At 49.7% G+C, this 15,441-nt stretch overlaps 2 protein-coding genes across 6 annotated transcripts in view; both read right to left on the bottom strand.

Moving 5' to 3' along the window:
- Window positions 1-1,573, bottom strand: part of ccdc136a (coiled-coil domain containing 136a) — a 35,021-nt gene extending 33,448 nt beyond the window's left edge. For 3 of the 5 annotated variants that reach the window (XR_010795953.1, XM_066649209.1, XM_066649213.1), the window contains exon 1: window positions 1,452-1,573. Coding sequence is in view for 2 of the 5 variants with exons in the window: in XM_066649209.1 (XP_066505306.1) it covers window positions 1,452-1,503 (52 nt within the window). In the remaining 3 variants the exon portion in view is untranslated. Of the gene's footprint in view, window positions 1-1,097; window positions 1,272-1,451 lie in introns of those variants that run through there. The other 2 variants (XM_066649212.1, XM_066649211.1) reach the window with 2 other exon arrangements.
- A 7,205-nt stretch (window positions 1,574-8,778) lies between these two features.
- The window catches only part of LOC136673539 (transmembrane and coiled-coil domain protein 3-like), a 17,647-nt gene continuing 10,984 nt past the window's right edge, over window positions 8,779-15,441 (bottom strand). The window contains exons 2-4 of the mRNA XM_066649076.1: window positions 12,967-13,850; window positions 12,665-12,800; window positions 8,779-10,836 (exon numbers count right to left, since the gene is read on the bottom strand). Coding sequence (XP_066505173.1) covers window positions 10,540-10,836; window positions 12,665-12,800; window positions 12,967-13,850 — 1,317 coding nt within the window. The 3' untranslated portion in view covers window positions 8,779-10,539. The remainder of the gene's footprint in view (window positions 10,837-12,664; window positions 12,801-12,966; window positions 13,851-15,441) is intronic.

The raw sequence follows: 15,441 nt of genomic DNA, 5'->3' as shown, positions 1-15,441 counted from the left end.
GATTTAATGTCCTTTTCCAGATTTATTTAAACTCTAATTAACACCAAACTTTAATTCTGTTTATATTTTATTTACTCAGTGAAGGAAGCAGGCTAACTATGCTAAGATAACTTTTACCTTCATATTCAGTACACACACACATACATTGCTGTAACTGCACTGATGTTAAAGGTTAAACTTTATGCTCAGTTGCAAATTTAGCACAGCATTTTAAGATCAATTTTACTGAATATAAACACAGAAGTAATGCTAACTTTAGCACAGTTCTCTTAATTTCACTAGAACTATGCTAAGCTAAACCTCTTTACTGAGGATACTATACATTTTAAAGTAAACCTATGGCTTTAGCACAGGGTTTTAGCTTAGATCTAATAACTGTCCAGGAGAATAACTATGCTAAGCTAATTGTTCATTTTCTATCATTTATTCTGTTCCTGAGCCCAGGCCTCACCTGGAGTCATCTTTATTTAGAGTAATTCCACTGAATATCACTGTGTTCTTTAAGGTAAATGTAGCTCAGGGCATTGGCACAGTTCAGTAACAGTTCAGGAGAATAACGATGCTAATCTAACCCTCTGTGGTAAAATTGTAATACAGAACTTAGTACTTACAAATACAGAAAACTAAAAGTGCTCATAGTCTGTGGTATGAATAAATTCTACTTCTTTTTTGTGCAATTTAACAATTCTGATTCTGAGCAGTTTTTGAGATGTTTCTGAGATCTTTAACACAGTCACTGTGACCCTTCTTCCATTTCCTACTCTCTCTCTCTCTCTCTCTCTCTCACACACACACACACACACACCAGAATAATACACTCTGCACACAACGGGAACACTGTTCCACCACATTCCCTCCGCGCAAAAACCACATTCTTCAACTCTGTAACAGGACAGAGGCATGCAGTGTGTGTGTGTGTGATGCAAAATGGACGCCGAAATAAAAACACATCACATCTTGCAGAGCTTCCTGTGGAATAGCTAACAGTAACAACACACACACACATACACACACACACACATACACACACACACACAAAGACAGACAAACAGGAAAACACACACACACACACACACACACACACCTGTTGTGTTTACCTGACACTTTTTCAGCAGCATCAAAGGTCTGAGTTCATGATGATCAAAAGAAAATGTGCAGCAGCAACAGAGAGTTCCTCTCTTTCTTTCCCTCTCTCTCTCTCTCTCTCAGCAGCTACATGTCACTCTCAGTTCTCTTCTCCTTCTCGCCTCTCACTCTTTCTCCCACGGTCTCTCTCTCTCTCTCGCTCTCTCTCTCGCTCTTTCTAGTTGTGTTACTCTTAGGACTACCTCTACCACTCCTCTCCTCTCCTCTCCTCCCTCTCTCTGTCTCTCTCTCTCTCTCTCTCTCTCTCTCTCTCTCTCTCTCTGTGTCTGTGTGTGTGTGTGTGTGTGTGTGTGTGTGTGTGTTACCTGTGGAGTCCACAGTTTCTTCTATGAGCGGTGGGAGTCTTAATCCATCCATCACACACACACACACACACACACACACACACACAATATATAGGAGAGAGGTCTCCCGCCCTCTCTCTTTCTCTCTCTCACACACACACACACACACACACTCGGACACAAGGGATGGTTGTACTGCTAACTCACACTCATACACCAACACACTAGCAATCAGTGCACACAACACACACACACACACACACACACACACTACTCCGCCAAGCACAACGAGTCTCAGAGTCTCACCCCCCCACCCTCAGAGAGAAAGAGTAGGAGGAGAGAGAGAGAGATACAGAGATAGAGATACAGAGAGAGAGAGAGAGAGAGAGATAATGAGAGAGAGAGAGAAAGTGAGAGAGAGAGAGAGAGAGAATTTCACCCTAAACAGCCTCTAGTTTAAATCTTATACTCTCTCTGTCTCTCTCCCTTTCTCCCTCTCGCACCACACACACACACACTCACACACACACACCTGCGCACACACACACACACACACACACTGCATTCACTTCCTTAACGTTGTTTTCACTCTCTTTCCTCTTCCTCTTCCGCTCTCTCTCTCTCTTCCCTCCTCTCTGTTTCTGTCTTAGCACAGCTGGTTTCTTATCTACGCAACACACACACACACACACACACACGCACACACACACACACAGAAGGAAAGAAGTATGTAAAGTCCAGCCCGTTTAACTCTTTAGAGGTCGTGAGAATTCAGGCCGTGGTCTCTGCAATGTGAGAAAGAGCTGAGACACAGGATGTGTGTGTGTGTGTGTGTGTGTGTGTGTGTGTGTGTGTGTGTGGATGGAGAGGACAGCTGTTTTGGAACTTGATCAGGGGAAGAAAGAGAGAAAGGAGAAGGAATGAAAAGAAATAGAAACAGACGGATGGGGAGAAATACAAGAGGAAAGAGTAAAAAAGGAAGAAGCACGAGGACAAAGAAGAGGATAAAGGAGTAATGAGAAGGAAAAGAGAAAAGAGAGAAATAAAAAAGCTCAAGAATAATAGGAAGAGGAAATGAAAAATGGTGGGAAAGAAAGAAAGAAAGGAGTAAAAAGGTATGAGAAGAGAAAAGACTGGAGGAGAAAAGAAGAGAAAAATAGAGAGTGAGAAAAGAGATATGGAGCAGAAAGGAAAAGAAATAATAGAAACAGGAGGAGAAAAGAAGAGAGAGAGAGAGAAAGAAAAGAGACGGGGAGGAGAAAAGAAAAGAGAGAGAAAGAAAAGAGAAGGAGAGACAGACAGGAGAGAGGGATGAGGGAGGGACGGTAGCTGCTGTAGCAGTGTTAGGAAATGTTCACTCGTTCATTTGTTCACTCATTCATTACACAGTGATCTGAGCAGTGAACAGTCTGTTAGTGTTTGAGGCAGGACTCCACCAACATTCTCCAGCTCTGACCCAAACTCCCTCGGGCCCCGCGACACCGCCCTGCAGCTCCCACAGAGACACGCTCTCCAGTAAACTCACTGCTTTATCTAGAACCCTGAATCTGCAGGGGGAACTGTTCCTCAGACCGTGGAGAATGTGTAGTACACTGTTCTAAACCAGACGCATTGCAGTGGAACCTTTCTGGTGCTGTACACAACTCTGTTTTATTTTCATTTATTTATTTATTTATTTATTTATTTTTTATATAAAAAAATCTGCTGAATTTTCTCCACAATTTTAATTTGTCTTCACTTTCCCCCATCAGTCCCACCCTCTTCCCCACAGTGGAACATAGTAATGAAGCGTCTGTGACCTGCCTTGGTCCAAACCCCACGAGCCCCACAGCAGTGTTCTCCCCCTGTGTAAACAGCCCCTGTTCAGAACGCCCGCTTTCAGCACCTGTTCCTTTAAATGATAATGAGCCGCTCGCTGTTCACCCCGACCCCGAGCGCACAGCAGTGAGGAGCGAGGAGCAGAAGCTCTGGTTTTTAGCCGTTTTCACTCTGTTCTCTTTCTTCTCCGTTTTTACTCAGTGCTCTTATTTCTCCGCGCTCGTTGTTTCTGTTTTGCTGAGTTTAACCTCGTCTTTGCGCTCTCGCATAAACACGGGTCCAGCGCTGTGATTGGACAGACTCAGACGAGGGGGCGGGGCCATTCTAAAGTCTCTGCACTTGACGTCAGAAGCGGAGCAGAATCAGAACGACTCGTTTTATCTGTGTTTTCTGACTCAGGCAGCGCACAGAACACTGACTGGGGTCTTGTTCCACAGTGTGTGGGTTGGAGGCCTCCAGATCCACACTTTAATGTGAACAGGCACCAAACAAGGGAGTGTTTTATAATAGTTCCCCTTTAACCTGTTGAGCAGAGCGGGCATTAAACGTGATCAGGAGTTTCACTCTGCTTTTATAACTTTATATAATAATTTAACAATTTAATCTTTCAGGATTGTGCTGAAATCAGGCTCAGAAACACACACACACACACACACACACACACACAAAGGTTTTTCTTATGAAACTGAATCCACTCTTAACACTGTTCCCTAGCACTGGACGGTTGCTAGGAAACTGGAGCCGAAATTCAGATCAGAACTGGGGCACAGAGCCGGATTATATTCCACAGGAAAACAGTGCTGTGAATTTGTCACTAAAATAGGAAAGAATCCGAACACACTCTCTCATCCCACTCTAGAGAACAGCCCTTTTCCACCAGTGAGGAACCGGTTCTGTTTCAGTTCGTGAACCTAATTTGGAAGCGTCTGTCACGTCTCCACTGACGTAAACAAGTGCCTTAACAAGAAAAGTTGGTTCTCAGCTGGATCCAGAGAACAATGTGTTCTTCAGCAGGAACCGTGACGGCGTCCGTGGGCGAGTGGAGAGATAAAGAAGCTCCAGAAAGAGCTTAGAGGCTGAAATAAAGCGTGGTGACACACTGGAGCAGGACGGTCATTTACAAAGTGTTATAGAAATAAATAAAAAAATAAAACAGGAACCTGCTCCATCTGTGTTTCTGAAGTGTAAATTGTCTGTAAGTGTTTATTCACTGTTTGAATTCCCACAGAAACTCATGTGTAACTCGAGCTGTTTAGTTTTGTAGCACTTTCCCTCTGTGTTTACTTTCATGCAGTTAGCGCTCTCCTGAATTTAGAGTCAGTTCCACCTTAAGTAATGTAACTGTAACAGTAAAAATAAGTCAGTGTTACCCCCCTATGGAGCGGGAATAGAGCATCCTCATCTCGGTTGGTGCTTTTCAGCGTTTGGAGTCTCTCCGTTGTCTAAAAACCTCCAGATGGCGTTTCTCTGCCGTGAGCAGAGAGAGAGAAAGCCTAGCACCGGACCCAGACACTTTGTTTTTTTACCCATTTACAGACACTGGGGCTTCGTAAACACATTAGAGCGGTTTCCAGAGCAAACCACTGCAGAGCAGCACACGGAGAGGACACACACTCAGAGCTTTATACACAGAGTTTTAGATTAAAATCGTGAAGTGCACATTTAACTTTCAGAGTAATTTTGGAGTGTTTCTATTGGTCATTCACACGGTGTAAAGGACAGCTGCTGTGTTCAAATGATGTAGTAAACTACACAGAGATACATGGATTTAGGACAGCGACAATACTTATTATGTATATGTTTTTATATATGGATACACACACACACACACACACACAAAGTGGATATTCAGCTGCACACACTCTTCCTCCTGTGTGCTCTCATCTGTCTCTTTTGTCTTTCCTCTTTCTTTTGGTCGTCATGCCAACAAGAAGCAGATCACTCTGCACTCCCACACAGGATCAGAGAGACACCACTTATTAATTACACACACACAGAGAGAGAGAGAGAGAGAGCTGCATTTGCCATCATGGAGTAATTCTGAATCACATCTGTTCAACACAAAGCAGCACAAAGTGACCTCCGTTACTGTTTAGCACCCACACCTCACCCTTCGTTCTCTTTCAGCACCTGTTCCTTTAAATGATAATGAGCCGCTCGCTGTTCACCCCGACCCCGAGCGCACAGCAGTGAGGAGCGAGGAGCAGAAGCTCTGGTTTTTAGCCGTTTTCACTCTGTTCTCTTTCTTCTCCGTTTTTACTCAGTGCTCTTATTTCTCCGCGCTCGTTGTGTCTGTTTTGCTGAGTTTAACCTCATCTTTGTGCTCTCACATAAACACGGGTCCAGCGCTGTGATTGGACTCAGACGAGGGGGCGGGGCCATTCTAAGGTCTCTGCACTTGACGTCAGAAGCGGAGCAGAATCAGAGCGGCTCGTTTTATCCTGTGTTTCTGACTCAGGCAGCGCACTGAAAACTGACTGGGGTCTTGTTTCACAGTGTGTGGGTTGGTGGGCTCCTGATCCACACTTTAACGTGAACATTGGGGGCAGACGTGACCTTGAGGTTAGAGAAACAAGCTTGAGGCTGGAGGGTCAGAAATTTAATTCACGGCTGAACTGCCCTTGAGCAAGGCCCCTAACCCCCAAACTGCCCCCTCCCCGGCCGCCGAGGTGGTCACAGCCCCCTGCTCTGGCTGTGTGTGTGTTCACTGCCCCTAGTGTGTGTGTGAAGAATTGCTCACTAGTGTGTGTTTTTGTTCACTTCTATAGAGGGGTCAAATGCAGAGAAGACCCAATAAATGTGTTTCCTCTGCTTCTTCTTCTTCTTCTTAACATGCACTGAACAAAGGGTTAATCATGTCCCCACAGCTGTGTTTTCTGACGCAATAATCAGATTAATCCAGATTAAAGTAAACCGCTGCCGACAGTGTGACCAGAGGTGTGTTCTCCCTGTGTCTGCGTGGGTTTCCTCCGGGTGACTGTCTGTGATCGGTAAGATCACTTTCAGCTTCTAAAAGTTCATTTCAAAGGGTGTTTGTGTATGTATGTGTGTGTGTGTGTGTGTGTCACTATCTCTGCCACAAGAGGGCATTACTGCAGCACAAACCACTTTTAAAAAGTGCTATTTTATTTAGACTTCCACATTAAATAAATGACCACTTCAGATAACCCTTAAAACCTGAAAAAATGCCAAATATATTTTGGATAAAATCTTAATACAAATTCCACCTTTAAAAAGCGGTAATTTAAATAAGACTTTATATATAAGACCTTAAATAAATTACCACTTCAAATCACCCGTAAAACCTTATAAAGACTGATAAATATATTGAACACTACCTTTAAAAATTACCTTAAGTGACCACTTCATAGAAAGTCACATTAAAATAAATACCACCTTAAAAAGTCCACCTTAAATAAATGACCACCTTTAAAAGATTGCAATTATATTAGTCTGACGCCTTAAAATTAATTCCACCTTAAACTGGTCTAAATATGTCCCTGTCCACCTTAAATTTCCTGATAAATGTACTGTCCAGTGTAAGGCACATTACAGATATTTATAAATCTACAAAACTGAAACAAACACCTGCTCACGCCATTTAAAAGACTTCACCCGACAAAATACACATCAGCCATAACATTACAATCACCTGTCACTGTCCTCTCAGCTCCACTGTCCCCTCTGTCCCCTCTCTCAGCTCCACTGTCCCCTCACTGTCCCCTCTCTCAGCTCCACTGTCCCCTCACTGTCCCCTCTCTCAGCTCCACTGTCCCCTCACTGTCCCCTCTCTCAGCTCCACTGTCCCCTCACTGTCCCCTCTCTCAGCCCCACTGTCCCCTCTCTCAGCTCCACTGTCCCCTCACTGTCCCCTCTCTCAGCTCCACTGTCCCCTCACTGTCCTCTCTCTCAGCTCCACTGTCCCCTCTGTCCCCTCTCTCAGCTCCACTGTCCCCTCACTGTCCCCTCTCTCAGCTCCACTGTCCCCTCACTGTCCCCTCTCTCAGCTCCACTGTCCCCTCACTGTCCCCTCTCTCAGCTCCACTGTCCCCTCTCTCAGCTCCACTGTCCCCTCACTGTCCCCTCTCTCAGCTCCACTGTCCCTTCACTGTCCCCTCTCTCAGCTCCACTGTCCCCTCACTGTCCCCTCTCTCAGCTCCACTGTCCCCTCACTGTCCCCTCTCTCAGCTCCACTGTCCCCTCACTGTCCTCTCTCTCAGCTCCACTGTCCCCTCTCTCAGCTCCACTGTCCCCTCTCTCAGCTCCACTGTCCCCTCACTGCCCCCTTTCTCAGCTCCACTGTCCCCTCACTGTCCCCTCTCTCAGCTCCACTGTCCCCTCACTGTCCCCTCTCTCAGCTCCACTGTCCCCTCACTGTCCCCTCTCAGCTCCACTGTCCCCTCTCTCAGCTCCACTGTCCCCTCACTGTCCTCTCTCTCAGCTCCACTGTCCCCTCACTGTCGTCTCTCTCAGCTCCACTGTCCCCTCACTGTCCTCTCTCAGCTCCACTGTCCCCTCACTGTCCTCTCTCTCAGCTCCACTGTCCCCTCTCTCAGCTCCACTGTCCCCTCACTGTCCCCTCTCTCAGCTCCACTGTCCCTTCACTGTCTCCTCTCTCAGCTTCACTGTCCCCTCACTGTCCCCTCTCTCAGCTCCACTGTCCCCTCACTGTCCCCTCTCTCAGCTCCACTGTCCCCTCTCTCAGCTCCACTGTCCCCTCACTGTCCTCTCTCTCAGCTTCACTGTCCCCTCTCTCAGCTCCACTGTCCCCTCTCTCATCTCCACTGTCCCCTCACTGTCCTCTCTCTCAGCTCCACTGTCCCCTCACTGTCCCCTCTCTCAGCTCCACTGTCCCCTCACTGTCCCCTCTCTCAGTTCCACTGTCCCCTCACTGTCCCCTCTCTCAGTTCCACTGTCCCCTCTCTCAGCTCCACTGTCCCCTCTCTCAGCTCCACTGTCCCCTCACTGCCCCCTCTCTCAGTTCCACTGTCCCCTCTCTCAGCTCCACTGTCCCCTCTCTCAGCTCCACTGTCCCCTCACTGTCCCCTCTCTCAGTTCCACTGTCCCCTCACTGCCCCCTTTCTCAGCTCCACTGTCCCCTCACTGTCCCCTCTCTCAGCTCCACTGTCCCCTCACTGTCCCCTCTCTCAGTTCCACTGTCTCCTCACTGCCCCCTTTCTCAGCTCCACTGTCCCCTCACTGTCCCCTCTAACAGCTCCACTGTCCCCTCTCTCAGCTCCACTGTCCCCTCTCTCAGCTCCACTGTCCCCTCACTGTCCTCTCTCTCAGCTCCACTGTCCCCTCACTGTCCCCTCTCTCAGCTCCACTGTCCCCTCTGTAGTCTATCTGTTGCTCTGCATACATTGTGAGCCCCTTTCCCCGTGTTGTTCAGTGCTCAGGACCCCCGCAGAGCAGGGTGTGACTTGGTGCTTGGAGGAAACCTTAACACACGTGTGGCACCAGGTCCCTGAGGCTCTGCAGCTGTAGAACAGCACCATCACCTGCAGCGCCACGGTACTGCACCCCTGAGTGTTTTAACAGGAAATAAGGGAAATGTGTTCACAGTTTAAATTGTCTTGTTTTAATCAAACGTTAAAATCTCTCCAGCTCCAAGAGTCGCACATCAAACCCACTCAGGGTCATTAATATTCACAAATGTGCCGTGAAAAATAATCAGGAAATAACTCGGCTTTTACAAAAAACAGAGAAAAAGAGAACAAACATCAATCAAAATCAGATAAAAACAATTTACAACACACAGATCAGATTCAGTCAGTCTCACTACACACACACACACACACGCACACACACTCGCACTTGCATGCACTCACACGCACACACCCGCTCTCACACACACACACACTCTCACACACACTCATACACGCTCGCTATCACACTCTCTCACACACACGCTCGCTCTCACACACTCACACATGCACTCTCACACACAATCACACATGCTCGCTCACTCTCACACACCCTCACACACACACGCTCGCCCTCAAATACACACTCTCACACATGCACTCTCGCTGTCACACACACTCATACACGCTCGCTCTCACACACACTCTCACACATGCACTCTCACAAGTGCTCTCTCTCACACACGCTCTCTCTCTCTCACACACACGTTTAAGGCTGAGATGCTTCAGTAAAACAGTGCAGGCCCCGTGTGGAAAGAGGAAGTGCTTTGAGGAGTGTCCTGTCCGTGTGTAAGGCCAGGTGTCTGATGAAGGTCCAACCCAGGGTTTTATTTCTAAAGTGTTACCAAAGTGTTATTTTCATGGAACCATTTAAAGAGCCCTTCGTAGCACCTTTATTGTCCAACTCCAGCTCCAGGTCAAAGTTCAGCTCTGGGTCCATCTCCAGGTCAGACTCCAGCTCCAGGCTTGGCCCCGGCCCCAGACACGGCTCAGATCCCGTCCGAGCTGCTACTCCACCTCTCCTTGGATTCCAGTGAACACTGAGCCTTTAAAGTTCAGAAGAAATCAGATTCAGTTCTGTCCTCTACATGAACCAAGCAAAGCAGCAACACTGCCCCCTCCTGGACGGAGTGAGGGAGAGGGGTGTATGAGGAGTTTTACAGCAGCCGGATCAGAACAAGGTGCAGTGAGATGAGGTCCAGTCTAAAGGTTCTGGTTCTGAGTTCAGGCTTTGGTTGTAGATGTGTGGCTGATGTACAGCTCTGTGTTAAATGCTGAAGGCTTCGGTTCTGTGGAGAGTGAGGTTCGGTGTGGTTTAGGTTTCTGGGCCTGAGGGTTGGGTTCTGGCCTGGGTTCTGCTCCGGTTCTGTATGTGGCTGGTTCCACTGGTTCCATCATAAGCTCCCCAGTTGTGGATCAGAGAGATTACGGAGCCACATTTGCATCAGACGTGAAGTAGAGAACCGTTTTTTTTGCAGTGGAAAAGCTTGAAATCATTTGAGATTCTGGAACCAGCACCAGAACCAAGCCCACGGAGGAGAGGCCTCTTCGGTTTTGGTTTGCAGGGCCCTGTGTTCTTGGTCATGTTCGATTCTGGACCCTGATATTTGTTTTTTAAGTTTCCTGTGCGAGTTCCAGAAAGTTCTGGGTTTAGTTCCGGGTTCAGTTTTGGGTTTAGTGTTCTGTGATTGAGGGTGTTTAGGGTTTATTGGTTCAGGTTTGGGACTTTGGGAAAAGGTTCTGGTTTGGGTTGGAGTTCCGAGCCCCAGGTTTGGGTTTGGGTCACAGACGGGCGTGTGGTTTCCTGGTCTGGGTCCCTTCTGCGCCGCGTTGTTGTGGGTCCGGTTCCGGTCCCTGGTTCTGGGTCAGCTTCCGCCCAGCGTCCTCTCCAGGCCGTGCTGCAGGTGCTCCCAGTTCCTCCAGAGCAGTGACAGCAGGAGCGCTGCGAGCGCCGTGGCCAGAAGGTGGAGCCGACTGCGCAGAATCGGAGAGATGAACCGAGCCGCGGTCGAGACACAGACGAGCAGCAAGGTCGCGACGGCGAGCAGAACGCTGATCCCCTTCCCCAGTAACATCCGCCCGGCCTCCACCTCCACCTGCACCGCCTGCTGCTGCTGCACCTCCAGCTTAGACAAACGCGTCTGACAGGACTCCAGCACCTCCTGGTGGACACACAGAGACACACCATCAGAGCTCTCCCTAACTTTGCTCTCAGTGAAACAGACGGAGCACGAGAGAATAAACACATACATTTATTCTTTCAGTCAAGAATCTCATCAAACCTGTGATATTATTGTGAATATAAATATTTTATTAATGAACTATAAATGGGGCGGCACGGTGGCGCAGCAGGTAGAGTCGCAGTCACAAGGCCTAGAGGTTGTGGGTTCGAGTCCCGGTCCGGGTGAAGTGTGTGGGGGGTATCAGTGATAGTGGGGGGTGGTAACAGCTGTAGTGCGTGTGGGGTATCAGCGATAGTGGGGTTGGTAACAGCTGTAGTGCGTGTGGGGTATCAGCGATAGTGGGGGTGGTAACAGCTGTAGTGCGTGTGGGGTATCAGCGATAGTGGGGGTGGTAACAGCTGTAGTGCGTGTGGGGTATCAGCGATAGTGGGGGTGGTAACAGCTGTAGTGCGTGTGGGGTATCAGCGATAGTGGGGGTGGTAACAGCTGTAGTGCGTGTGGGGTATCAGCGATAGTGGGGGTGGTAACAGCTGTAGTGCGTGTGGGGTATCAGCGATAGTGGGGTTGGTAACAGCTGTAGTGCGTGTGGGGTATCAGCGATAGTGGGGGTGGTAACAGCTGTAGTGCGTGTGGGGTATCAGCGATAGTGGGGGTGGTAACAGCTGTAGTGCGTGTGGGGTATCAGCGATAGTGGGGTTGGTAACAGCTGTAGTGCGTGTGGGGTATCAGCGATAGTGGGGTTGGTAACAGCTGTAGTGCGTGTGGGGTATCAGCGATAGTGGGGGTGGTAACAGCTCTAGTGCGTGTGGGGTATCAGCGATAGTGGGGGTGGTAACAGCTCTAGTGCGTGTGGGGTATCAGCGATAGTGGGGGTGGTAACAGCTGTAGTGCGTGTGGGGTATCAGCGATAGTGGGGGTGGTAACAGCTGTAGTGCGTGTGGGGTATCAGCGATAGTGGGGGTGGTAACAGCTCTAGTGCGTGTGGGGTATCAGCGATAGTGGGGGTGGTAACAGCTCTAGTGCGTGTGGGGTATCAGCGATAGTGGGGGTGGTAACAGCTCTAGTGCGTGTGGGGTATCAGCGATAGTGGGGGTGGTAACAGCTGTAGTGCGTGTGGGGTATCAGCGATAGTGGGGGTGGTAACAGCTGTAGTGCGTGTGGGGTATCAGCGATAGTGGGGGTGGTAACAGCTGTAGTGCGTGTGGGGTATCAGCGATAGTGGGGGTGGTAACAGCTGTAGTGCGTGTGGGGTATCAGCGATAGTGGGGGTGGTAACAGCTGTAGTGCGTGTGGGGTATCAGCGATAGTGGGGGTGGTAACAGCTGTAGTGCGTGTGGGGTATCAGCGATAGTGGGGGTGGTAACAGCTGTAGTGCGTGTGGGGTATCAGCGATAGTGGGGTTGGTAACAGCTGTAGTGCGTGTGGGGTATCAGCGATAGTGGGGGTGGTAACAGCTGTAGTGCGTGTGGGGTATCAGCGATAGTGGGGGTGGTAACAGCTGTAGTGCGTGTGGGGTATCAGCGATAGTGGGGTTGGTAACAGCTGTAGTGCGTGTGGGGTATCAGCGATAGTGGGGGTGGTAACAGCTCTAGTGCGTGTGGGGTATCAGCGATAGTGGGGGTGGTAACAGCTGTAGTGCGTGTGGGGTATCAGCGATAGTGGGGTTGGTAACAGCTGTAGTGCGTGTGGGGTATCAGCGATAGTGGGGGTGGTAACAGCTGTAGTGCGTGTGGGGTATCAGTGATAGTGGGGGTGGTAACAGCTGTAGTGCGTGTGGGGTATCAGTGATAGTGGGGGAGGGGGGTACCTGCAGGTCTCGCGCTCTCTCGTTCGCCTGATACGCCACTTTCTCCTCGATGCTCGCCAGCTCCTGCTTCAGATTCACCACCTCATGCTGATGGAGCTCCACCAGGTCATTCAGCTGTTCCTCCAGACGCTCCACCCTGAGAGAGAGAGAGAGAGAGAGAGAGAGAGAGAGAGAAAAGGAAACAGAGAAAGAATGAAAAAGAGGTAAAGAGAGAGATGGTGAGAAAAAGAAAACGAAAGAGAGAGAAATAAACGAGTGCTGTGATGAACAGAAGCAGGGCGTGAGGGTGAAACTGCACTAACTTGTATTTCTCCTCCTCCAACATCCTGGTGAAGAAGGTGTCTCCTTTCAGGTCCTCTTTCAGAGCCTCCATGTCCCCCGCCAGTCGGACCTGAGCCTCCCGGATCTCCCGCAGCTCCTCCAGAACCAGAACGGGGGCGTGGTCTTGCGAGGGGTCGTGTGGGGCGCAGTTACTGTCTGCAGACGCAGAGGAGCCCGTGGAGCACTCGTCATCACTGTGGTACTTGGTCTGGCCCACGATGGTGGCGCTGCCCCCTAGGCCCCGGCCCCCTGAGTCCTCCAGGCTGGTCTTGAGTTGGGGGATGTTGTCGGCACTGCCGAACCTGTTGCGTATGAGGTTGGCGAACTCCCGGGGTTTGTTGAAGAAGAACGGGGGCGAGAGAGACACTCCCGGCCCGATGGTCTTGATCTTGTCCAGGCGCTGGTGTCGTCCGCCGCTCATGTCCCTCAGGGCATCCTTGGGTGACTCCTTGAGCGGTTCTCTCTGCGGTTCCTTGGTGGGTTCCCTGGGGCTGCTGTGCTTGGAGCCGTGGTTCTCGCTCTCCTTTAGCCTGCGGTGGTACTGCTCCAGCTTCTTCTGCAGCTGGCTGATGTTATTCGCCGCCTTCTTGTTTTTCTTCTCGAAGACCTGCCGTATCCGCGCCGCCTGCTGCTTGTCCGCCACGTTCACCAGCTTCAGGAACTCGACCACGTTCTCGTCACGTTCCATCTGCTCCACCTTCAGCTGCTCCGTGACCTTCAGGATCTTCTGCTGTAGGCTCTCCGTCTCCAGTCGGCCCCGCGGCGGCTCCAGGAGGAACTCGCTGGACGTGTTCAGGTTAGAGTCTGAGCCTCCACGGAGGATGGGCACCGGGATACTGAGGACGTAACCGTCATTATGGTCCATCTAGACACACACACACACACACACACACATGTTCATGTCTGAATGGCACTGACACACACTGTACCAGGAGCATGTTGAGGAGCTACAGCGTAAAAGTAAAGAAACTGCAAACAGTTTTTAAAGGGAAATATTTGAAAATCTCCTTTCTTCAGCGAACGTTCACATTAAAAATATGAATCTGGAAACCACCAACCCACACACTGTGAAACAAGACCCCAGTCAGTTCTCTGTGCGCTGCCTGAGTCAGAAACACGGGATGAAACGAGTCGTTCTGATTCTGCTCCGCTTCTGACGTCAAGTGCAGAGACTTTAGAATGGCCCCGCCCCCTCGTCTGAGTCTGTGCAATCACAGCGCTGGACCCGTGTTTATGTGAGAGCGCAAAGACGAGGTTAAACTCAGCAAAACAGACACAATGAGCGCGGAGAAATAAGAGCACTGAGTAAAAACGGAGAAGAAAGAGAACAGAGTGAAAACGGCTAAAAACCAGAGCTTCTGCTCCTCGCTCCTCACTGCTGTGCGCTCGGGGTCGGGGTGAACAGCGAGCGGCTCATTATCATTTAAAGGAACAGGTGCTGAAAGCGGGCGTTCTGAACAGGGCTCTTTACACAAAAAGGGGAGAACACTGCTGTGGTGTGTGTGTGTGTGTGTGTGTGTGTGTGTGTAGCATGTTTGAACTTGCACAAAGCTCTGTGTAAAGTTCAGGACGGAACAGAGCTGAACTCCAGTGTGAAGAGGAACTGATGAACTCTAAGTGTATTTGGAGGAACTTCTGTAAAACCACATTCCTCCGTGTGATGAGTTCTAGCTTCTGCTTTACTCCGCTGATGCAGCACCTTCGCCCACAGCAGGACGCTGAAAAGGCATTACTCAGGAGAAAGAGTTTTCTACACCGTTTATTCAGATCCAGAAATGCTCCCAACTCTACAAACTCCTCAGTGAGGTTCAATCACCCTCACCTTCTTCTGCCCGAGATTTAAACCCGCAGATACTACCCCTCCAGCTCCTTCAGGGTGATTAAACCTCGCCAACCACTTACTAAAACTACCACCACTTTTCCTCTGCAGGGTTCCTACTCGACTGTACTCTTCTCCTCCTCCACCAGGTGAATCAGGTCCTGGTTCTGGAAGCGGGTTCTTGTTTAGTGGCTGTTCTCTCGTGGTTCAGAGTGAGTCGAGTAGGGACTAAACCGTGGCGTGTAAACCTTGAAGAGCGCTGATCGTCCAGAGAGAGTCATCACTCTATGCCACAGACATCTGTTAGACGTCTGTGTTCCCCTTAGAGATGGAGTTCAGGGTAAGGGTTAATTTCCGGATACGTTTTGGGGGTGAGCTGTGGGAGTGGAAAACCAACCAGAAACCAACAGCGAGTAGAGACCGGTAGAGTCCAGTAGAGACCGGTAGAGACGGGTAGAGTCCAGCAGAGACCGGTAGAGTCCAGTAGAGACCGGTAGAGTCCAGCAGAGGCTTGTAGAGACCAGTAGAGTGAAGTAGAGACCGGTAGAGACCGGTAGAGTCCGGTAGAGTCCAGCAGGGTCCGGTAGAGTCCAGTAGAGTGCAGTAGAGACCGGTAGAGTCCAGTAGAGACCAGTAG

The sequence above is a fragment of the Hoplias malabaricus genome, chromosome 17 (genome assembly GCF_029633855.1).
Source record: "Hoplias malabaricus isolate fHopMal1 chromosome 17, fHopMal1.hap1, whole genome shotgun sequence".
NCBI lineage: Eukaryota > Metazoa > Chordata > Actinopteri > Characiformes > Erythrinidae > Hoplias > Hoplias malabaricus.
The sequence above is the reverse complement of the archived record's forward strand: the minus strand, read 5'-3'. Positions and strand labels throughout refer to the sequence as shown.